The sequence below is a fragment of the Gracilinanus agilis genome, chromosome 1 (genome assembly GCF_016433145.1).
Source record: "Gracilinanus agilis isolate LMUSP501 chromosome 1, AgileGrace, whole genome shotgun sequence".
Taxonomy (NCBI): domain Eukaryota; kingdom Metazoa; phylum Chordata; class Mammalia; order Didelphimorphia; family Didelphidae; genus Gracilinanus; species Gracilinanus agilis.
Genome location: NC_058130.1, coordinates 792598150 through 792623335, shown reverse-complemented (window position 1 = coordinate 792623335; position 25186 = coordinate 792598150). Strand labels below are relative to the sequence as shown.

Below are 25186 nucleotides of genomic sequence, written 5' to 3'. Positions count from 1 at the left end.
ACAAAACTGAAATGACTGAACAAAAACAAGTAGAATAAGGGAGGTGAAGGTCTCACATTGTTCTTTCCTGGTTAGATGACATCTAGGCAATTGTTTTCATATCTGGGCACTACAGAGAATACTGGAATTTAGAGGTGGATGGAATCTTGAAGACCATTTACTCTACTCTTATAAACTTTACTGAAGAAGAAACTGAAGCCCAGAAGGAATAAATGAATTCAAGTTTCCTGGGTTAGTAACTAAAAGAGCTATATGTGTAAACCAAGCTATCATCTTTTCCTTGATACTCTCTTCTCTCTAGTTTTCCGTGTCACTACTTTTTTCTAGTTTTACTCTTATATGGAAGACCAGTCCTTCTCCGTCCCCTTTTTGATATTTCCATCCATCCTCTAGCTCTTGACCAGAGCTCTGTCCTGGGTCCTTTTCTTTTCTCCCTCCATAATGTTTCACTTGTTGATCTCATCATTTCCATGGATTTATGATCATCTTTATTATGCTGATGATCCTCAGTTGTACTTATTCAGACTATGACTTTCTCTTGGTATCTGCTCTCTTGCATCCCCAACTACTTATTGGATAATAAGCTACTTGGAGGTTAGGACCATCTTTTTTTGGTATTTGTATTCCTAAGAGTTACCATGGTTCAGTCACAAAGTAGGTGCTTACTAAACATTTGTTGATTGATGGAACAGGAACATCTTAGACCTAGCATGTCTAAATCCCCAGTCATTATCCCCCATGAGTTAACTTCGCTTCCTGCTAACTTTCCTTTCATCTAGGCTCACAACTTACATATCAGCCTGTTTCCAAGATTTGCCCTGAACCTCTCTGGCTTTCTAGGAAGGAAGTCTGGTGGGCAATGGCAGGCATGCCCACAAAGAGAGTTCTGTGTGCCCTTTTGGGCACATGTGCCATGGGCTCACCATCCCTGATGTAGGGCATTGAGAAGCTAGAACACACGTTGAGATATAATTAAATGAGGTGCTTTCTGAAAAATCTTCAAGGATGTGCTGCTTCTTGATGAAAGTCACTCAGGTCATGATACAGTGGTGGGGACAATGAACAATTGAGGTCTACATAAGAATCACATTTCTAACCCTATACCTGGGCTGAATTTGATGAGCTTGGAGGGCCCTTTCACCTGTGATATTCCATTACATGTTTTTACGGGGCAGCTGGGATCGGAATGAAAGGGGGCCTGTAAATCATTCTTGGTCAGGGGCCATGGCCAGGTATATTGTTCTTGGATGGCATCATCCAAGGTTAACATATGGGGCAGACAGGTGAGACTGGTGGTGTCATGGACAATAGCATTGGCCTTGGAGTCAGGAAAACCTCAGACACATCAGCTCTGTGACTCAGTTTCCTCAATCATAAAATGGGGACAATAAAGTATCTACTTTCCAGAGTTGTTGTGAGGACCATAAGCGATAATACCTCCAGGGTTTTGTAAGCCTTACAGTGCATAAATATTACTATTATTAAAGGCATGTATATATTGAGACTAGAAATTTTGTAAGCTGTAGGCTTAGGTGCCATCATTAAGAATTTGTGATCTCACTGGCACCTGCCTGAAGCCCAGAGTCATCTCAGAGAAAATCCTGCCTGAGTAACAACCTATATCAGCCCCAAAGCCATGGCAACCCCTTGCTGACAAAAGGACACACATGGATCACCAGCTAAGAAGAAGGAAGAATAACAAATAGGGAAAATAAGCATCTTCAGAAACTCAAAGTCTTTTTGGTTCCATGAACTCAACCAGGAATAGGGAAAGAGATTCCAAAACATAATTTTCTGCTTCTCTCTTGGTCCTCCCTTTGGACTCAAGGATGGGGTTGGAGATGCCTCAGGCAGAGATGGTCCCCAGAGCATCTCCCCAGCTGATGATGGGGCAATTGTGATGGAAAAGCCAAACACCTGTCCACTCTCAAAAACAAGAGAACTAAGAGGGAAAGCATTCAGTTTAAAAGCCAGTTCTGCTTAAATTCTCCCCTCCTTCCATTAATGCCCCAAACATAGACCTGCCTGATGTGCACTTGTCTTCCTTTAGGCATACAAAGTAGGTGATAGCACTCCCAGGTAAGGTTTGAAATATCAGATAGTTCTTTATCAGAAGAAGGTACAAAGAAGTGACGTTGTGTTTGTGCAAACCACTACTTAAGCCTCTGGACTTGGGACTTTAACTGATATTTAAGATTATGCTGCCTGATATTCAGCGAAAATTTTGCCAAACAATTCCTTTCCTCCTGGTAATGCTCCCACAACTGTCACCTTCTGTGCTGAAGACTGAGAGGTCCTCCTGTTTCCCCCAAATCAGTCCTAGCCTCTCTAGGGATGGAGACATTGTTATTGGTAGCTTTCTCCCCTTGCATTCAGAAGAAGTGAGCAATGTCGGGGGAGCAGAACTGTTTCAAAGTCATCCTGACAGGAATTGTAGGAATTACAAGTAAGTGCCAGTGTGACTATTTCATAAAGGGTTTCTTTTCATTGTGATGATTAAAAAAGATAATGATAAAAGAGACACTGTCTTATTATCTTTAATATTCTCCCTGGGATCTCTGCCAGATCTAGTTCTGTAATTCTATCACTTGGAAGTTCAAATGAAGTAATCAATATAAAGAGTTTTGTAAACTACAGAAATACTATTACTGCTACTGCTACTACTACTGCTACTACCACCACCACAACCATCACTACTACTACCACTACTATTAATCTCTCTGAGCCTCAATTTCTTCTCCTATGAAATATCACCTATCTCCTGGGGATTTGGGGAAGTATCTCATTAGCATCTGCTGTCATGCTCAGGTCTCATGCTACTCATACTTAAAGCTCTGTGTATATTCTAAGTTAAAGTTGTCCTCTGACTTCCCAGCCATTGGAAAACTATGGAAACAGAGTAAAGACTTAGTATAGAAATGGAAAACCAAGAGAGATAATGACAAGAATTTTGACTCAGGAAGCATAGTTTTGGCTTTTCAAATCCAGATCCTCATTCTTGCCCCAGCTGTTGTCATAATGAAATAGCTTGGAAATCCTAGGACTAAAAGATATTTGTGTCTAGGACAGTGAAAAAAGGTATAAAAAATGGTCCATGGGAGCCTGGATATCTTGTTATGAGTCTCTGTGTCTGCATGTCTGTGTCTGCCTTTCCTTCCTTTTATCCTGTTATTCTGTTTCTTGTTTTCTTTTTCCTTTCCTTTCAATAGATTGATGTTTGTTCAGCAGTCAAAACGTGGGAAAACAGGCCTAGAGACAGGAGGTCCTGGGTTCAAACCCGGCCTCAGCCACTTCCCAGCTGTGTGACCCTGGGCAGGTCACTTGACCCCCCATTGCCAACCCTTGCCAATCTTCCACCTATGAGACAATACACCGAAGTACAAGGGTTAAAAAAATGTGGGAAAAGTCTATTTATTATAGCTGATATATTTTTAATATCTTTTTATATTCTCCTTCTTCCCCTTTTAACCTTTATTTTTTTCATTTTCTGCATTGACTTGGGGGGTCGAGGGTACTGTTCCTTCCACATACAGTGATTTTAAAAAATCCTGCAAAACCTTTATTTTGATTGAATTGTAGATACAGGGAGGACAGAGGTTGTTGATGGGGAGGAAAATTTCTTCCATTTCAAATTCCAATGGAAAGGGACATGAATATGGGAATGTTTTGCCTTGGAGAATCAATTAAACAAGTATTTATTAAGCTGTATTATATGCCTGACACTCTTGCAGAAGCAGCTGAGAATATAAGAACAAAGAAATAAACCTTCCCAACTCAGCAGGAATTTACACTTAATGAAGGAAACAACATTTTCACATAAAAATACATACAACATGAATATAATCTTTATTAATATAGCGTTGTTGTTCAGTCATTTTAATTGCACTAGAGTCTTTGTGAGCCCATTTTGGCTTTTCTTGACAAAGGTAATGGAGTGGCTGGTTTCAGTCCTTTAGCTCATTTTACAGAAGAAGAAACTAAGGCAAACAATTAATTGACTTACCTATGATCACATAGCTAGTAAGTGTCTGAGGTCAGATTTAAACTTAGATCTTAGTGACTGGAAGCCTAGCACATTGAGATGATTTTTGAGGGAAGCACAAGATTACAATTGGGAAAAACCTTAATGAAGAAGTTGTGCAAGTCTGTGCTTCAGTAGTGTCTTAATGAAGAGAGTTATCCTAGCAATTGAAAATAAGGTTGGAATATATTCCAGGAATATGGAACTGCCAGTACAAAGGTACAGACACTGAGGATTACCTGAATCACTTCCCCTTGACTTGGTTTAGAAAGATTTTGAAATTTACATAGCAAAAATATGGTAGTGGGCACTGATTTCCTTTCTAGAGCTGAAGTGCTAAGCATTCCGACTCCACTGCAGAGAGCTCACTGGACGAGATGGCCAAATTGTTCACATCTCAATCATATGTTTGCCTAAAAAAATATTTTACAGAAAATTTACAAAAGATAAGTGCTCAAATGGAAGTCAGAGGAAATGTTACAAGCATGCTCTCATGATCAGTTTGGAGAACTTTGGTATCAACTGTGGGAAATGGAAGCAGTAGCACTGCACTTTCTTATATGATTTGCCCACATCAAAGAAACTTCTGTCCTCTTTGAGCAACTCAAAATTGAAGTAGCTCAAAAAAATGTAGAATGAACAAATTAAGAGACATTGCCATTTGAAAAGTTCATAAGGGCTGTTTATATGTGACTTGTGTGATTGCTTTCTGAACTCCCATTTACCTGGCCAGCCAGTCAGGAACATTATATATTAGCCACACATAGTGATATAATTTTTTACTTCTTTGAGTATAAAGGACAATTTTTTTATTATTCTTTATGTCTCAAGTGTATTGTTTACATCTAATTTGTTTTTTATAGTTTGTCCACAAACATTTATTTACATGTTGTTTTCCTCATTAGACCATTAGTTCCTTGAAAGTAGGCATTGTTTTTTCCTCCAGCAAGACTGATCATATACCCTTATTCAGGATCCCTAATTACTTTGAGGATAAAGTCTAAAGATATCTGTTTGGACTTGAAATCTCTTTAAACCTAAGTTCTTTCTATATTTCTAGTTTTCATGTAAGTTCCTCCCCTCTGTGCACTCTAATCCACCAACAATTCTTAATAGATATTCCTCACACACTTCCTTCTCCATTTCTCTTCATTGGTAGTCCCCTATGTCTGGAATGTTCTTTTTCTTCACACTCACTTATTAGAATTCCTGGATTCCTACAAGATTAATATCAAAAGATACCTTTCAGGAAGAGGTTTTTTTTCTTAGTTTTCTGTTCTACTCCCATTTCAGCTGTGCCTTCATTTTTTTAAACCCTTACCTTCTGTCTTGGTATTGACTCCAAGGCAGAAGAGTGGTAAGGGTAGGCAATGGGGGTCAAGTGACTTGCCCAGGGTCACACAGCTGGGAAGTGTCTGAGGCCAGATTTGAACCTAAGACTTCCCATCTCTAGGCTTGGCTCTCAATCCACTGAGCTACCCAGCTGCTCCCTGGTACCTTCATTTTTAGGATTACTTTCCGACTATTCTGAACTCATTTTTTTCACTTACAATGGAAGTTTCTGGAGGCAAAGAATCCTTTTTCATCATATCCCTAGCTTTTTGCACAATGTCTGTCAAATATTGTGTTTCATGAATGCTTGTTGAGTGAGTCTAATAAATTTTCTTTGAATACTTTGTCCTTGGTTTTCCACTCTCTGTCTCATAGGTTGATGCACAAAAATTACCAGCAGGTACTGGCCCTGGTATTTGCTGTGGAGGAGATCAACAGGCATCCTAATCTGTTACCCAACATTTCTTCCTTGGGATTTTACCTGTATAATGCCTACCACAGTGATGCAAGAACCTTGGAGAGCTCCCTGAGATGGCTCTCTGGTCAGGGCCAGCTTGTCCCTAATTACAGCTGCAGTGGGCAGGATAAATCTGTGGCTGTCATTGGAGGAGCCACGTCAGCTCTGTCTGTCCAGATGGGGACCCTGCTTGAGCTCTACAAGTTTCCACAGGTGGGAGATACTAAGCCTTTTGCTTCTGTGCTTTGCACACACCACTCAATCTTGGGAATAGTGGAGTTATCCTCAGAGCAGACTATGAACTAAAGATAGAATTTATCATTTAACTTGTGGCATGGCAAAGAGTCCTATAGGAGGCTAGTGCAAACTCCTGTTACACTACAATAGACTCTGAAGATCAACATGGCAGCAGTTCTCTTTTGTGTTTTGTGTTGGTTTGGGTATTGATATGGGCAATTATCCTGATGCTTTTCATATTTAACCATACCTGCATTGTTGGTATAAAAGTCACATGATTATAACATATTATTCTGGTGAAGAAATGTTGTAATCTCCTCAGTAGTATTTAATTTAGAATTTTTGCATCAATGTTCATTTGGGAGACTGGTCTATAATTTTCTTTCTCTGTCTTATCTCTTCTTAGTAGAGGTATCACTATCATTTGTTTCATAAAAAGGCTGACTCTCTCTTTCCCTATTTTTTCTAAATTGTTTGTGCAGTTATTGGGATTAGCTGTTCTTTGAAAGTTTGGTAGAACTCACCTGTGAATCCATCTGGCCCAGGGGTCTTTTTCTTAGAGAGTTTTTTAATGGTTTCTTTAATTTTTCTGTGTTGGAGTTGTTGAAGTATTCTATTTCTCCTTTTGTTCATCTGGGTAGTTTATATTTTTGTAAATATTCATCTATTTCACTTTGATTGTCAGATTTATTGGCATGTAATTGGACAAAATAACTTTGAATAATTGTTTTAATTTCTTCTTTTTTGGTTGTGATTTCACCTTGTTAGTTTTTCATACTGGAAATGTGGTTTTCTTTTTCTTTTTAATTAAGTTAACCAATTGTTTATATATTTTATTAATTTTTTTAAAAACCAACTACTTGTCTTATTGATTAGTTCAATGGTTTTAATTACTTTAATTTCATTAATCTGTCTCTTGGTTTTCAGGATTTCTAACTTAGTGTTTAATTGGGGCTTTAAAATTTGTTCTTTTTCTAGTTTTTTTTAGTTGTATACCAAAATTCGTTGATCTGTTTTTCTCTAATTTATTGATGTAAAGATTAAGAGATACAAATTTAGCTCTAGATATTGTTTTTACTGCATTCCTTAAATTTTGATATGTTGTCTCCTCATTTTCACTTTCTTTAATGAAATTGTTGATTGCTACTATGAGTTTTCTTTGAAACATTTGTTCCATAGGATATTATATTATGGTTTCCAAATGATCTTAGTTTTTCTGCTACTCTTTTTTGAGTGTAGTTTTCATTATATTGTGGACTGAAAAGTATGCACATAATATTCCTGGATGTAATGTTGTAGTCCAAATTATATAGGTTATTTTTTTGAAGGTGCCATGTACGCTGTATTCCTCTCTATCTTAAATGTATACTCCTTTTTATTTCCATTCAATTTTCTCCACAAATCTATGGTATCCATGTTTTCTAAGGTTTTACTTAACTCCTTAACTTCTTTCTTGTTTTTCTGTTAGATGTATCCACTTTTGAGAGAGGAAGGTTGATGCCCTCCTCTAGCAACATTTTACTATCTATTAACTCCTGTAATTTATGTAACTTTTCCTTTAGGAATCTGGATATTATTGCATTTGGTGCATATATAATTTGGATATTGTTTCATTGACTTTGGTGTCTTTTATCATAATGTAATTTCCTAAATTATCTCATTTGATTAGATCCAGTTTTACTTTTGCTTTGCCCAAGAAGTTCCTTTTGCTGCCCTTGCTTTTTTCCCCTTTAGCTAACAGGTAGTAATTTCAGCTCCTTTCTCTTACTTTTTCACTGTGTGGAGGATAAGTGTTTAGGTAAGGGAGTAAGGTATAATCCGTCTAACAAATGTTCAGGTGTTGTCAGAATGCCCTCCCACAGAGGGGAAAACTCAAAATTATAAACTTCTTTTCCCTAACTACCTCACAAGCTAAACTCTATCTTTGTATCAAATAATATCAAGTACAAGATGGCTTAGAAGGCTTGACTTAAGATTTGTAGATGATAAAGGTTTTTCTGAGAACTGCTAACAGGATATCTATGCAGCAGCAGTAGAATCAGTTTTGATAACTGCCTATTTGGGTAAATAGAAATAATCCACCCTACTCTTCAGGCCAGAGATAAGTTAGGCTTATAGAAGTAGCAATCCCACCCCTTTCTTCAACCCAGCACCCTCTTTCCCCTAAAGAGACTCAAGTCACTCAAGCCTTGGGTGCTGCTTTTATACTCACATTCTTAACTGCTCTAACTGTCCCTCTCTCTTGGGGTTCTGTGGGTTTCTTGGGGTAGTTCACCCCCATAAGATCCTTTAAGTTATAGTATGCATATAAATATATGTATGCATATAACATGCATGTAAATATGGTGTGTGCATATATGTATGTACATGCAAATATTGTAGGCATGTATTATTTATACATATATGCATATATGTAAAAATTTTGTGTGTAGTTAATATTTGATACTGATCTTTATATAGGATAGTTAGATACACAGACTTGGTAAGCAGTTGTGATTAAAAGAATAAAGAAGCTTTTGTGAAGACATCCTGAACCAATTATCCCTCCTAATTTAGGGAATAAACCTCAATCAGTTGAATCAATTTCTATGGGATTATTCCTGTTTATTAGCCAGTTTAGCCCTGTAAAGGCTAAGTCAGATAATAGCCCTTACTGGTATATAGGCAGTTCTGTAGGTCAGTTATCAGAGCCTTCTAACTGCCAAAGAGGAGGAAGAGAAAGAATTCTATCAACTCACTCCCCTCTCCCTTGCTAGAGGTTTGAGGTTTCAGCCAGGGCTTTGAGCCTACTGTGGCATCATTGCAAACTGGTCCCATTTTTATAATACACATACACTATAATACAATTTTCAATTCTAACTATAATACACACTATTTAGATATATTTACATATCTATTTACATGTTTATGTGATATGTAATGCATGTTGTTATGTATTTGTAATACATAATGTATGTTGTAATGTATTTCAATACCCTTCCTATCTTATCAAGCCTAAACTTTAATCTATTTAACTACAGCCCTATCTTAATGAAATCTCCTAAAACTAACCCTATCTACCTTTTCTACTACTATTCTAAGCTATCTAAAATCTAAACAGTATCCATTTACCTACATGGACACTTATATATAACTAAATCCTATACTAAGTAATTATTCATTCATTCACTATTTGAATCAATTGTATCCTAACCATGTTTGTGTTTATGTTTATATGTATATGTTTATGTTGTGTTGCTATTTATGCTATGTCATGTCATGTTATGTTATGTTTCTGTTGCATGCAATATACCTACCAAAAATTCAGACTTTCCATCTTCTCCTCTTCTCTGAAGAAATCTTTTTTCTCCACATTCCATGGCAGTAATATATATTGTTGAATGCGTTATGAAAATATGCTATGTTGCTAAGTTACATTACCCAAATTCTTAGAAACATTAGTCCATCAATCACTTGATCCTCTTCATTGAAAATTTTCTTTAGTCTTTATCTGCTTATTAGCTACAAATCCTTCAGTCTCTGCACAATGTCCTTCAATGTCTATGTCCTCTTCAAAGGAATGTCCTCTTCCATCAGAATGTCTTCTTTCACTGGAATGGTGCTCTCCTTACTCATATTTTTGATTGCAGACTCTATTTGCCTGATGAAATCTCAGCTTTCTGCCTCACAGCTATTCTCCAACTCTTCTTCTTTCTTCTCCTTCTCCTCCTTCACCTCCTTATCCTTCTCTTCTTTCTCCTTCTCCTCCTCCTCCTTGTCCTTCTTCTTCCTCTTCTTCCTCTTCCTCTTCTTCCTCTTCCTCCTCTTCCTCTTCCTCTCCTTCCTCTTACTCTTCCTCTCCTTCTCCTTCTTCCTCCTCCTCCTTTTCCTCCTCCTTCTTCTTCTCCAATTTCTCCTTCTGCTTTTACTATTTCTACAGTCTCATCATCAATTGATGATGAGCTAATTTTACATGAGAACAATGAAACCAAGAATTTCTTCCTAATACTTTCACTGATGAAGATGAAATTAACACAATAGTATAAGGACCAACCCAACTCTCTTTTGCAGCCAATGTTTTCACACAAATTTTCACATATACCATATCATCTGGTTGAAAATTATGGAGAGAATAATCCAATGGACCAGACTGTACCAATACTCCCATATCATGCAGTTCTCTAAGCCTTTGTTGTAAAACACTTAAATATGAAGCAATTAGATTATTTCCCCCTAAGAGAGATGTATTTTTTCCCTTGCAATTGAGCATGTCCAAAGAGCATTTCATAAGATGATACATGCAAATCTGTTCTAGGTCTTGTACACAGAAAAAACAAAGCTATGGGAAGAATATCTTGCCATTTTAGATGAATTTCAGCAAAAAATTTCCCCACAGTAGTCTTGAGTTCCATGTTCTGTTATACTGAATCTCTGGGAGCTAGAAGTTCACTCGGTGATTGACAGGTGGATCAGTTGGATGTCGGAATGTTCCCAGGGAGGCATGAGGACACAGGAGAGGGCAGTTGGGAGCCCTGGCAGAGGTTCTTGGGTCTTTTGGAGATCAGTGGATCCTGGTCTTTGGGGTAATTGAGACTTGCAAACTCAACGCTGCAAGCTCCTCCTGTGTTTTCTGTATTGTCATCAACCTGTATCAGACCACCATCTCTGATTCTACTGCCCCTAGATATTAGGAAGTCAAGCATCTTATTTATCTAGGTTTCCCAGGGCCCGGGAGGGATCCTGGAAGTGGGCAGAAGAAGAAGAGGGTGGAAAAGGGGTGGATATCTCAAACTGATTAGACTTGGCATCTACTGAAGAAGAAGCTGAAAGATTATACAGCAGTTTGCCTGCTCTGGTGTGGCCCTGGCCAGGCTGTACCAGAGAGAAGTTATCATCTTGATTCCTTCATTTGCCTGCAGTTTAGAGATTTATTACTATCATTTAATTTAGGGTCTCCAATACCTCTATCCCATACCATTATCCTTCTTTGCCAAATATATTCAAAGTTTTAAAGTACATTCCTGAAATTGATTATTCAAAGCTTATTTGGGGAGGGAGTCACGCAGTCAGATTACAATGTTACCAAGCTGAAGAGCCCAATAAATAATACCAATTAACTCCAGGTGGGTCCTGAAGGGATATCATCCATTGATCTAAAGGATCCTGCCTGGTCAACTGTTATAAAGGAGAGGTGTCATCATATCCTCTCCCTATCCTCCATCTACCTACATCTACATCTAGTAGGGAGAGGAGTAGTGTTTTTAATTATAACAATTCAAATGCTCCACGTGAACTGAATTGACCTGAAATTTGTGGATGATAAGGAACATGAAACTTAGGTGTTATTCCTAGATTCTCAAAAACTCTTTTCAGAAAATCTTGTGTAAAATGAGATCCTTTAACCACATCTATGGTAACTGGTACATTGAATCTAGGAACAATTCCCCTAAGCAACACTTTCACTGCAAAACTAGCTGCATTTGTAGTAGACAGAAAAGCTTCAGGCCACTTTGTTAAACTATCAACAACTACAAGACAAAATGTGTATCTTCCAGCTTTGGGCATGCTTATATGATCAATTTGCAAACTCTTGAATGGGCAGTATGCCAAAGTTCTACCACCTAAACCTTCCTTTTTGAATGCATGTTGATTGAAGTTTTTGGCAAACAGAACAACTACTATAGATCTTATTTGCAACAGTACTTATTCTTAGTGCTATACATTATTTCTTTACAGGATCCACTAAAGCTTGTGTATCAAAATGACATTTTGTATGAATGGCTTGACAGAAATAGGCGTAAAAATCTTTTGGTAATAGCAGTTTCCCAGTGTCTGCAACCCATATACCATGTTCTTTCCCTGCTCCAAACTTCTCCTTCCATTTTTGAATCTCTGAGTCTACATAAACTTTTTTGTAAATCATCAGACTCAATAGTTGACAGATTCATAACATACACTGGGGCATTTTGGGCTGCATACTTTGCAGTTACATCAGCTCTATGATTTCCTTTATAAACTGAGTCTCTACCACAAGTATGGCTTCTGCAATGGATTACTGTGAGGTGTTTTGGTTTCTGGATAGCATACAACAACTCAATTATTATTTCTTAATGTGCAGTTGCTTTTCCTGATGCAGTAATAAAGCTTTGCTGTTTATAGATCTTTCCTATTTGCGTGACATACTGAAAAAGCATACTGAGAGTCTATATAGATACTAGCACTTTTACCATCAACTAGAAGACAGGCTTATTTCAATACCACTAACTCTGCTTCCTGGGCACTAAGATTTCCAGGTAATGAGCCATACCACTCAAATTCTGTGACCACTGCAGCACTAGTACAATGAATACCATTACACAGATATGAAGAACCATTGGTGAACAAAACCAAGTCTGGATTTTCAATAGGAGTGTCTTTCAAATTGATCCTAGGCACGTCCACCAAATTAACTACTTCCACACGCTCATGTAATGGCTCATCATTCTTTGGTAGATCAGGAAGAAGCATAGCTGTATTTAATACACTACACCTCCTCAACTTGATGTTCTCACTACCCAGGAGAATAATTTCATATTTAGAAATTCTTTGATCTGAATAAGCTTAAGTACAAAATTTCCTCATTGGTGCTTCTATTTGATGTGAACAGTATAGAGTCCATGGACATCCCAAAAGTAAATCTGCTGACTTCTGAAAGAATATAGCAGCAGCAGCTACCCTCTTAGATAAGGTACATTTGCTGTGACTATTGGATCAAGCTCACAACTATAATACCCAATAGGATAATAACTTTGTCCCAAAGTCTGTGTTAATACCCCAGAAGGAATTCCCTTGGTCTCATTAAAAAACAATTGAAATGATTTTAATAAGTCTGGGATACCCAAAGCAGGAGCAGATAAAATGGCTTCTTTAAGCTTAGGCAAGGCTTGCAGATGTTCAGGCTTAGGTTTCAGAGGTTCAGGTTCTATATTCCTAGTCAAATCTGTAAGGCATTTTGTTATTTGGCTGTAACCAAGTTTCCACTGTCTACAGAACCAAAGTTGTTCCAAGAACAGCTCTGAGCGGCTTTTTTGTTTTTGGAGCAGTCAGTTTTTGGATATCAGCTATTTTTTCTGCATGATACTTCTTGAACCCTCTGATGACACAAAACCTAGATATTGCACTCTAGGCAAAACCCACTGTAATTTTGCTTGGATACCTTATGTTCACACTTCTACATTTCTAAGAAAATAATTTTGCTATCTCTAAGACGAACTTTTGCATTTGGGGACTCAAGGAGAGTATCATCCACAAAATGCACCAATTTACTCTCCTTGAGTTGTATAATTTTAAGTTCTGCGTTCAAAATTTGTGAAAATTGGCTTGGTGAATCTGAGAACCCTTAAGGTAAACAAGCCCAGGTCCATTGTGTCTTTTCCCATGTAAAAGCAAAGACCTTTTGAGAATTCTCATGTATTGTAATTGAGAAAAAAGCTAAGCATAAGTCTACCACAGTGAAATATCTTAGCTGGCTTGGAATGGAAGAAATTATAGCTGATAGACTTCACACAACAGGATGAGTTTTGATCACATGATCATTGACAGCCATTAAATCTTAAATAAAAAGATACACAGGTCTTCCATTCTCAACTTTGGCTTTTTAACAGGAAGAATAGGTGTATTAAATTCTGAGAAGCAAGGTATTAAGATCCCTTGTTGTACTAGGGATTCTATGATTTGTCTTATTCCCTCAATTGCTTCTTTAGTCAAGAGATATTGAGACACAAAAGGAACTGGTCCTCCCTTAGTCCTCACCCTGACTGGAGTAACTGATTTCAACAAACCCACATCTGTAGAAGACTTTGACCAAAGATCCATAGGAATATCCTCAGGTATTGGATAAGTTGAACCTGAGTCACCTTCTGTACTCACTGGATGTAAGAAAAATATTGGAAAGGCTTTCAAAGATTCTTCTGGTAGCTGTAATGAAATATCTCCAATGAGAGATCATAGCCCTCAGTTTACAAAATAAATCTCTACCCAAGAGATTCATTGGGCATTCTAGCATACAAAAATGCATGCTTCACAGATAGTGGGCCTAAAGTAATCAGTTTTGGTTGTAATTTTGCTACTGTTTGTGGTCTTCCTGTAGCTCCTATTACCTCCATTGTACCAATAGCTGTACAGTTCTCAGGAGGACTTTGAAATATTGATTTACTCACCTCCATATCAACCAGATCATATATCTGGTCTCCAATAGTCACAGACACATGTGGTTCTCTGCTATTTTGTGGTTGGAATGTCTCCAACACTGGAGCTAACACAGTAACATCAGTACAAAGCTCACTCATCTCCTGTCCATCCAAACACACATCTACTTGATTTGGATGACTTTCCCAGGATTTTACATCTTTTTCACATTCTTCTGAGGTAGCACTACTCTCATTGGCCCCTTAACCTCTACCTTAGTTCCATTGTTCACATTTACAATCACATTTTCCTTGTCCATTTCACATTCTCCATTATTTTCAATTATTGCACAATTAATAGAATTTTCAACTATTTTTACATCACAATTCTCATTTTCCTCATATTCATTAACATTAATTACATTTTCATTTGTTTTAATTACATTATTTAAAGATTCATTAACTTTATCCTCATTACATCCAATATCATTAACCTTAAATCCTCTTTTCATTGATTCACCCAACACTTGAGAACTCCTGGGACACCATCATAAAGGACATACTTCTTTGTTCTGATCTCCCTTCTGGTCACTAACTACCTGGCTATACTTCAGTCTTTCTCCTGACTTCCCCCAATCTTGCATTGTATGCAAAATTGGTGCTTAAACTCCTTGGCAACATGCATTAGGACACACATTTCCATTAATCTGATCTTGATTTTGTTTTCTATTGTTGTTATTCCACCCATTAAAATTCTGTCTCCAAAATCTGGCCTCAGACACTTCTCAGCTGTGTGACCCTGGGCAAGTCACTTGACCCCCATTGCCTACCCTTACCACTGTTCTGCCATGGAGCCAATACACAGTATTGACTCCAAGACGGAAGGTAATGGTTTTAAAAAAAATTCTGTCTCCATCCATTATTATAACCATTATTATGTCCATTTCCTCTATTCAATTGCCTTGAGAATTGTCCCCTATAGCAACATTCTCTTACAAAATGTGCCACACCAATACAAAAATGACACCTTAGAGCTCCAGACCTCTTTTCCCTAGAAACATATTAATTTCTAGGCTGCACTGCTCTCCATGCTGCTACCACCTTTACTTCTTTGATCTTACTATCTTTTGCCTTTCTTTTTGCATCTTACAATTGTCTTTTTTAATCCTCAATAATGGAATCTTTATCAGCAGTAGTTTTATCCCTGTCAGCTGCAAATACATAAGTACCTTTCCTCTTTAATTCCTCCAAACTCATAATCTCCCATTCAGGACAGTGGTTCTTAAAAATTACCTTACTGCAGAGCAAGCATTGTTTACAAATACTCTTTTTATAAGAACAATTGTCTCTTCAAAAGGAACATTGAGCCCCAATTGCATCTCTGCTACATCTGTTAATCTGTCTAGAAAACCTGCTGGTGACTCTCCAATATCCTGTTAATTCTCTCAGATTTTGGCCATGCATCAGGTCTTCTGGAATTCCTTTTCATAACCTCAATTATAGATTCTCTAGCTTGTTTCAGATTTCTATAATTGACCTCTGAATTTAAATCCAATTCTTCATACTGCTCTGGCCATGGTGTTAAAGGAGGATTATTTCTAGTTTGTTCAATAAATTGTTGTCTCTCTCTTTTCATTAATAATTCTTAAAATGAACAAAAAGAAATCAACATAATCTGCATAGATTTTCACTGCCTGTTTAAATTCTCTGATCACTGTGTTGGGCTTGTCAAAAACGTGGGGGTTCTCCATTTACTTGCATCTAACTCTGCAGCTGAGAACTGCTTGTGTGACTTCAGATGAACAATTCCATTATCAGGTGAAATAAAAGCAGGTCTCTTAAAGGGAACAGGGAAGCAGGATTTGTACTTAGGGCCTCTGTTTCCATTTTGAGCCTATTGGGAGTCTTTGATATATCACTTTCCTCTGCTAATTTCTCAACAACAATCATATCAACATTCACAAAGTCAAAACCAGTATTTTGCCATTTACACTGTTATTTACAAGAGTTGCATTAAAATATTTTCCCATCATATCCAGCTTTGCTTGCATTATTACCATCATTTGTTTTATCTCTGAGTCTGAATATCCAAGTAAAAACACTTGATTTTACATAGAGTTACAATAAAAACCCATCAATATTTGTACACAATTGCAAAACCAATGAAAACAACCAGTAAATAGGAACAGACATGCTGCATTGATAATCTCATCAATGGCTTTAGAAATTCCCAACCAAGTAATGTGTAACAATAATTAGGAATCACTGTCAAAAACAGATATAATATCCACATCAAACAAGCATGTACAACTTCCATTATTCCCAGTAACATGTTGACAAACATACAAGAATAATGAGGAAATAATACCTGATAAAAAAATTAATTGAGTAAAATTAGAAGCCACAATGGTAAAGTAAGGCTCTACTCAACATCTTTAATTCACCACTTCAGCACTAAATAGCTGACAACTATGCTAGGTTTGATTGACAACAGTCTATATGACTGAACTGGTGGACTTCAGCACTGGAGAGCAGCTCCACTCTCCAGAAGTCAAGTGGTCTTTCCTTATTACTAAGGGTAGCATTTCTAATACAATATTAAACATTAGTGGTAGTAAGGGGCAGCCTTGGTTCATTATTGATCTTATTGGGAAGGCTTCTAACTTATCCCCATTGCTGATGGTTAAGTAGGTACTGCTTATCATTTTAAAGAATGACCCATTTATTCCCATGTTTTCTAGTGTTTTTAATAGGAATGGGTGTTGTATTTTGTTGAAGGCTTTTTCTGCATCAAGATGATCATATCATTTATGTTAGTTTGGTTATTGGTATAGTCAATTATGTTGATTGTTTTCCTAATATTAAACTGTCCCTACATTCCTGGTATAAATCCCACCTGGCCATAGTGAATAATCCTTGTGATATATTGCTATATTCTCTTTACTTTCACATTATCCAAAATATTTGCCAGTACATTCATTGGGGAAATTGGCCTGTAATTTTCTTTTTTTTATTTTTTATGACATGCAAGAAAACATATATTTAATGATTTTTTACCAATGTTATGTTTTGGTTTGTGTTATTTCTCACTAAACCTGACAGCATATCCAAAATTATAAAACAAGTCCGTGGTATTTATTTTTCACCACTAAGACAACTCCGAAGACGTTCTTTACTTTGTTTACTTCTTTAACAAAAGCCAGGGTCCATATGTGGCTATTTTGCACAAATGTAGCATATTTTTTGACTTTGCAGTGAAATGATCACTAGGCAAGGGATGTTACAAACACCTTAAATTCCTAATCTTTGCAATGAGTTTAAAACTCCATTTACCTTGTAGTACTCTGACACAAATTTTGAAAACCCCTTAGGGAAGTTATGAAGTTATGCTTTTGCTAAGTTCAACGTTTTCTCCAATTCCTTCAGTTGTAGGTTTTCCTGGGTAATCATCATTCTGATTATTTCCCTTAAATGAAAAGATGCTGGAAAGTAGTGAAAGGGGAGGCTGTTGCCACCAGTTCAAGTTCTTGTTCATCCTTACCTCTTCTGTGGCACTTTTATTTCTTTTGAATTCTTCCCTTGCCAAGTTCTGTAGATATTTGTGGTCATGTTTATTTGGTACCTCCCGAATTGCTTGTAAAATATTTCTGTATAGAAGAAGGACTTGTTGCCTTCTCGTGAACTCTTTGAGAGTTAGCACTACAAGGGGTGAGCGAGAGGATATGGTGAGTCTGAGAACTAGACTTCAACCTCCACAACCTTCTTTCCTTTCTGGTACCTCAGGCGACCTGGCCTATAATTTTCTTTCTGTTTTTGTTCTTTCTGGATTAGGTAATAATATCATATTTGTTTAATAGAAAAAATTTTGTAGGAATACTTCTCTTCCCATTTTCCCAAAGAGTATATGTATTGGGAATACTCGTAGTTTAAATGTTTGATAGAATTGACTTGTGAATCCAACTGGCCCTGGGGATTTTTTCTTAGGTGGTTCATTGATGGCTTGTTTGCTAGAATATTCCAACATATCACAGCAGCAAGAGGTAGAAAGAGAAACACCATTTAAAATTACCCTGGACAAAATAAAATACTTAGGAATCTATCTACCAAAACAAAAACAGGAATTATACAAACATAACTACAAAACAATTTCCAAAAAAGTAAAACTAGATCTAAACAATTGGAAAAACATTGAGTGCTCATGGGTAGGACAAGCTAGCATAATAAAAATGATCATTCTACCCAAATTAATTTACTTATTTAGTGCCATATCTATCAAACTACCAAAAACCTTTTTTTTTACTACATTAGAAAAAACTATAACAAAGTTTATTTGGAAGAACAAAAGATCAAGAATATCAAGGGAAATAATGAAAAAAAAACATGAAGGAAGGTGGCTTAGCAGTACCAGATATTAAACTATACTATAAAGCAGCAGTCATCAAAACAATATCATACTGGCTAAAAGACAGAAGGGAGGATCAGTGGAAAACACTTGGGGTAAGTGATGTCAGCAAGATAGTGTATGATAAACCCAAAGAGCCCAACTTTTGGGACATGAATCCACTATTTGACAAAAACTGCTGGGAAAATTGGAGAACAATATGGGAGAGATTAGGTTTAGATCAACATCTCACACCATACACCAGGATAAATGCAGAATGGGTGAAAGACTTAAATATAAAGAAGGAAACTGTAAGTAAATTAGGTAAACACAGAATAGTATACTTGTCAGATCTCTGGGAAAGGAAAGATTTTAAAACCAAACAAGAGTTAGAGAAAATTACAAAATGTAAAATAAATAATTTTGATTAAATTAAAAAGGGTTTTGTACAAAGAAAAACAATGCAACCAAAATCATAAGGGGAACAACAAACTGGGGAAAAATCTGTGTAACAAAAAATTCTGACAGAGGTCTAACTACTCAAATATACAAGAAGCTAAATCAATTGTATAAAAAAAATCAAGCCATTCCCCAATTAATAAATGGGCAAGGGAAATGAATAAGCAATTTTCAGATAAAGAAATAAAAAGTATCAATAAGCACATGAGAAAGTGTTCTAAATCTCTAATAATTAAAGAAATGCAAATCAAAACAACTCTGAGGTACCACCTCACACCTAACAGATTGGCTAAAATGATAGCAGGGGAGAGTAATGAATGTTAGAGGGGATGTGGCAAAATTGGGATGTTAATGCACTGCTGGTGGAGTTCTGAACTGATCCAACCATTCTGGAGGGCAATTTGGAACTATGCCCAAAGAGCAATAAAAGAATGCCTGCCCTTTCATCCAGCAATACCATTGCTGGGATTGTACCCCAAAGAGATCATAGATAAACAGACTTGTACAAAAATATTTATAGCTGCGCTCTTTGTGGTGGCAAAAAACTGGAAAGCAAGGGTATGTCCTTCAATTGGGGAATGGCTGAACAAATTGTGGTATACGTTGGTGATGGAATACTATTGTGCTCAAAGGAATAATAAACTGGAGAAATTCCATGTGAACTGGAAAGACCTCCAGGAATTGATGCAGAGTGAAAGGAGCAGAGCCAGAAGAACATTGTACACAGAGACTGATATACTGTGGTAAAAGTGAATGTAATGGACGTCTGTACTAGCAGCAATGCAATGACCCAAGACAATTCTGAGGGATTTATGGAAAGGAACACTACCCACATTCAGAGGAAGAACTCCAGGAGTAGAAACACAGAAGAAAAACAACTGCTTGGACACTTGGGTTAATGAGGACATGATTGGGGATGTAGACCTGAAATGACCAGACCCATGTAACTATCAATAATGTGTAAATAAGTCTTGACTGACCACACATATTAAAACCAGTGGAAATGCAAATTAGCTACAGTGGAGGAGGGGGGGAAAGGGTGAAGGGGAAAGTAAAAACATGACTTATGTAACCATGGAAAATTTTTCTAAAAATATAAAATTATTTTTAAAAAAAAGAATATTCCTAGGAGTTTTAGTTTTGGATAACTTTCAGGACATGATTGGTCATTAATTCTTTCCCAATCCATAAATCTGAAAGGTAGCTTTCTCTTTGCTCCTCAAATTTCTTCTTTTATGTTGTCTTATTGTTTCAATTATTACAGCTTTGTAGTAAAGTTTGAGATCTGGTCCTATTATATTCTTCTTTCATAATTATTTTCACAATTTCTCTTGAGATTATTGATTTTTTAATCCATATTGCTTTAATTATTATTCCTCTAAAAATATGAAGAATTATTTAATTGTTTGATACTGAATAACTAAACAAATTTAGATATAATTGTAAATAATGAGTAGGGAATTCTTAAATCCACCACCTTTCTTCTAATAAAACATAAATTTACTGACTATATGTTGCTGAAATTTGCTCAACAATATGAGAGGTGCAAAAACCAAAATGCCCCGTTTTTCTTTCCCAACCAGATCAGCTATGGGCCTTTTGATTCCATCCTGAGTAACAAGGCTCACTTTCCTTCTGTCTTCCAAGTGGCCCAAAGGGACTCATCCCTACTCCATGGTATTGTCAGATTAATAGCATATTTTGAATGGACATGGATAGGTCTGGTGACCACAGATGATATGAGAGGTGAACAATTCCTATGGGACATAAGGGGGCATATGGTCAAGCATGGTATTTGTCTGGCCTACACTGAGAAGCTGCCAGTCAGTGAAAGAAGACATACAGAATCTCATGATATGTTCATGCCACGTATCATACAATCCTCAGTCAGAGTGATCATTATTCATGGTGACACAGATTCACTCATGATCCTTAGATATTCACAGCCTCTTTTTTATTTCTTATGGAAGGTCTGGATTACCACATCTCATTGGGACATCACCATGAGACCCAATTGGGATGATGGCTATAGTTTCCATGGAGCACTTTCATTTTCCCAGATGACAAAGGAAATACCTGGTTTCAAGCACTTTCTCAGGACAGTAAATCCTGCTAAATACCCAGAGGACATTGTACTTAAGGAGTTCTGGTGCTCAGCATTCAAAGATCAAGAAAAACTTAAAAATCAAAAAGAACACGAATGCTCACCGAATGCCTCCTTGGAGACTCTGCCTCTGCGCTTCTTTGACATGACTATGTCTAGTCTGAGTTATACCATCTACAATGCTGTGCATGCTGTGGCCTTGGCCCTTCATGAAATGCTCCTGGTGATCACAGAGAGAGCACCTGTAAGAGTTGGAGAACCCTGGGTGCCCCAACCTTGGCAGGTAACATTAAGCTATCAGATTTATCAATATGAGAGTAAAAGAAAATAATAAATGTTGGAGGTAATGTGGCAATATTGGGACACTAATGCATTGCTGGTGACATGAATTGATGTATCCATTCTGGAAGGCAAATTGAAGAGCTTTAAAAGACTACATACCTCTTGATACAACAATACCACTACTAGGTCGGTATCCCAAAGAGATTTTAAAAATAGAAAAGGACCTGTTTGAACAAAAATATTTGTAGTTGTGCTTTTGGTGGTTTCAAAGAATTGGAAATTAAAAGAATGTTCCTCAATTGGGGAATGACTGAATAAACTGTGGCACATGATGGTGATAGGTTACTATTTTGCTGCAAGGAATTATGAACAGGATGATTTTAGAAAGCTCTGGAAAGACCTACATAAAATGATGCAGGGTGAAATAAGCAGATCTAGGAAAATATCATACACAGTAACTGAAATATTGTGGGACATTCAAATGTGATAGACTTTGCTACTAATAGTAATACATTGATCCAGGACAATGCAATGGGATTTATGAAAAAGAAGGCTATCCACTTCCAGAGAAAGAACTATTGGAGTGGAAATGCAAATGAAAACATGATTTATCACTTGTTTATTTGGGTATATCATTTCGTGTTTTGGTTTTATAAGATTATTCTTACAGAAATGAATAATATGGAAATATGTTTTGAATGATAATACATATATAACCCAGTGGAATTACTTGTCAACTCTGGGAGGGGGAGAAAAGAAGGGAGGGAAACAACATGAAGCATATAACTTTAGAAAACTTATTTTTAAATTTGTTGTTGGAATAAAATGAATATAAAATTAAAAAATTAAAAAGTGCTCATGTAAATAAAAATAACTGTTCTTGGTGCTTAAAACATGAAAGTATTTCCTTAGAGGACAGAGTCTGCTTTCTACATGTGCTTTTGTGGAAACCAGAATGTTTATTGCCCCCACCAAACAAAAGCACAAACTTTGGGTCATGAGTCCTAGGATCTCCTAAATTTCCCTAAGTCTTGCTTTGGTAAGAGACTTGTCCTTGGATACTAAGTGGTGACTCACTTCTTTTCCCTTTCAGCTCCACCCTTTTCTGAAGAACACCTGCTTTAACAACAGTGCTGGTGACCAGGTGTTTTTGGATGCCACAGGAAGTTCTGAAACTGATTATGACATTTTGAAATACTTGTTCTTTCAAAATGGGACTGAAACTCTTGTGAAAGTTGGACAATTTATCCCCAGTGCTCCTTTTGGTCAAGATTTCACCATTTCTAAGGAGGCCATAGTGTGGGGCTCATTTGAGTCAAAGGTCAAAAGGAATTTCAATGTTAATTCAAGGCTTCCAAAAATGGAAATACATCTTATTTCTTAGGTCATCTCCTGAAAGAGCTTTTTAAGTTTTCAGATCATGAATATATATTATTTATTCCTATTAACCTTGGCATAGACATATTTTAACAGAGAAAATCTTCCTCTGCTCCCTGTCTCTCTTTCCTCCCAGAAAATTTCATGTAATATGTGAAATTCCCACATCTTACAATATTTTATAGGCTGTGTCATGGTAAATCATCCATTCACATCCAAATCAACCATTCAGCTAAAGCAAAGACATTTTCAACATGCAGTTCTGTTTAGTGGAATAGAAAATGGGTTTGACACCTATTTTTAATATTAGCTACATTTCTGAATATTCTAAAATAATTTAGTTTGCCAAAATATACCTACCAGATTAGTATAGGATTTGCTATTTGCTTTCCACTGCATAATCAATTCTATCACATCCTTCAACTCTGTTGCCTTACCCCTTATATGGATAAAAATTATGTGAAAATATTTTTGTTCAGTGTTTTGTGATTTGTTAAACAGTCAAGGTTTTTAAAATGAACAAAATTACTTCTACAATTATAGATTCTTATATCTTAAAGGAACTTTTGAGGTCCAAAAATTTCCTTTTCCAGATGAAGAATCTGAAACCCAGAGCAGAGAAGCAAGCCAGCTAAAGTCAGATAGTTGTTGGTGAATGGCTATTAAATCATATCCCATGAATACTGATCTAGTAAACATTGTACTGCATGTGTTTATTGATTTATGGTCCATGGAGAAGGCCCATTGCTCTCCTACAACTCAGATTTCTTTGCCTTTCCAAAGTGATATTCTCATAAAACAATCTACCATCTATTCTTATGGCCCAGACCCTGCAAACACTTTCTTCTCTTATCACTGTTCAGACTCTCAATGCTGTGTGCAGTGATAGCTGTGCCCCTGGATTCAGGAAAACCCAAAGGGAAGGAGAGCCCATCTGCTGCTTTGATTGTTCTCCATGCCCAGAGGGGGAGATTTCTCATCAAATCAGTAAGTATTTGAAATTGTTTTCTCTAACCCACCCAATGAAAACATAAAAGACTGGCATTAATTAGGCTTTTGGGGTCATATAGAATTTATTGAAACACTCATGATAAAGTAACAAGATATGCAGCCCCTAGAGGGACTTGCCTCTTTTTTTCTGTTTATGGATCTCATCATCTTGGCTTCTTTTAAGTATTGCACACCAAGGCATGGGAATAAGTATCAAGTGAATGCATATGTAGGATGATATCTCTAGAATTGGAAGAAACCTCAAGAACCATCTTTCTCAAGTTCCTCATTTGATCAACCAAAGAATGTGGGGTGGTTGCTGAGACTTAGTGATGTTAAGTGACTTTCCCAAGGTCACACAGGAAGTATGAGAGTTATGATCTCCTCAGAGGTCCTCTGAGTCAATGCTTTTCCTACTATTCTGTAGGTGTTTGTTCTTCACTTTTGAAGAGGATCAATGATGTCATTGAGTGATGTCAAGACTTTCATGAATTGGATTTAAGTGTGGCAGTTGAAAAAAATCAGTAGCCTCACTCTCTTCCAGTGTCATTGAAATCCAGTGGCAAGACAAAAAGTTAGCATGACTAGTAATAGCCCAGAATATAGTGGATGATCCTGGCATCTCTCATGCCTGACCAAGCTCTAACTACTCTGTTATAATTAAAAATTATGAGGGCCAAAATCAAAAGGGAAAATAGTATTTTAATAAAAGCCATGCTGATAGAGATAAACTGACCACGCGCCTGTAAGAAACCTATTCCAACATCACACCTCCGCCATTTAACTTTCCTCTCTCTGCAAGCTCAGGTAGCTAAAGAGGAAGTTCCAAGTCACTACCCCATACTTAAAACAGTCCCTCACCTTGAATACGTAATCCAAAACAGGAAACCCATGAAACCTGTTGGATCACGGGAAATGTAGTTTTAAGGACCCCCACAGGTCCACAGAAGTTTGTCAAACAATATATTGAGGTTCAATCCTTCCAAATAGAACCTCAGGTGATTTTAACTAACACAACTCCATTGTTCCTATTTCATGAAAAATATTTCACCATGGTTGATTTATGTTCTGCTTTCTTCTCAAAACCTAAACAAAAAGACTTACAGAAGATATTTGCATTCACATGGCAAGGAAATCAATATTCCTGGCATTGTCTACCCTCAGGGATTCTGCAAAAGTCCCTCAGCATTTTCCCAAATCTTAAAGATTTGAAGAATATCCATTTCAAAGACAGTAAGCTGATCCACTTTGTGGATGATATACTGTTAGTCTCATCATCTGCTAAAGTGTGCCAGCATGATGGTAAACATATTTTGTGTGAGTTGTATGAAAGTGGACACAAGATATCAAAAGCAAAAATCCAAAGGTATCTTCCACATGCACAGTATCTTGAATTTGTGCT

The 25186-nt window shown here is 36.9% G+C and overlaps 1 protein-coding gene across 1 annotated transcript in view; it reads left to right on the top strand.

Annotated features, from left to right (window-relative positions):
• The first annotated feature begins 2240 nt into the window (after positions 1-2240).
• The window catches only part of LOC123232497 (vomeronasal type-2 receptor 26-like), a 40958-nt gene continuing 18012 nt past the window's right edge, over positions 2241-25186 (top strand). The window contains exons 1-5 of the mRNA XM_044658946.1: positions 2241-2446; positions 5729-6023; positions 20615-21418; positions 22511-22738; positions 23658-23781. Of these exons, the coding sequence (XP_044514881.1) occupies positions 2253-2446; positions 5729-6023; positions 20615-21418; positions 22511-22738; positions 23658-23781 (1645 nt within the window). The 5' untranslated portion in view covers positions 2241-2252. The remainder of the gene's footprint in view (positions 2447-5728; positions 6024-20614; positions 21419-22510; positions 22739-23657; positions 23782-25186) is intronic.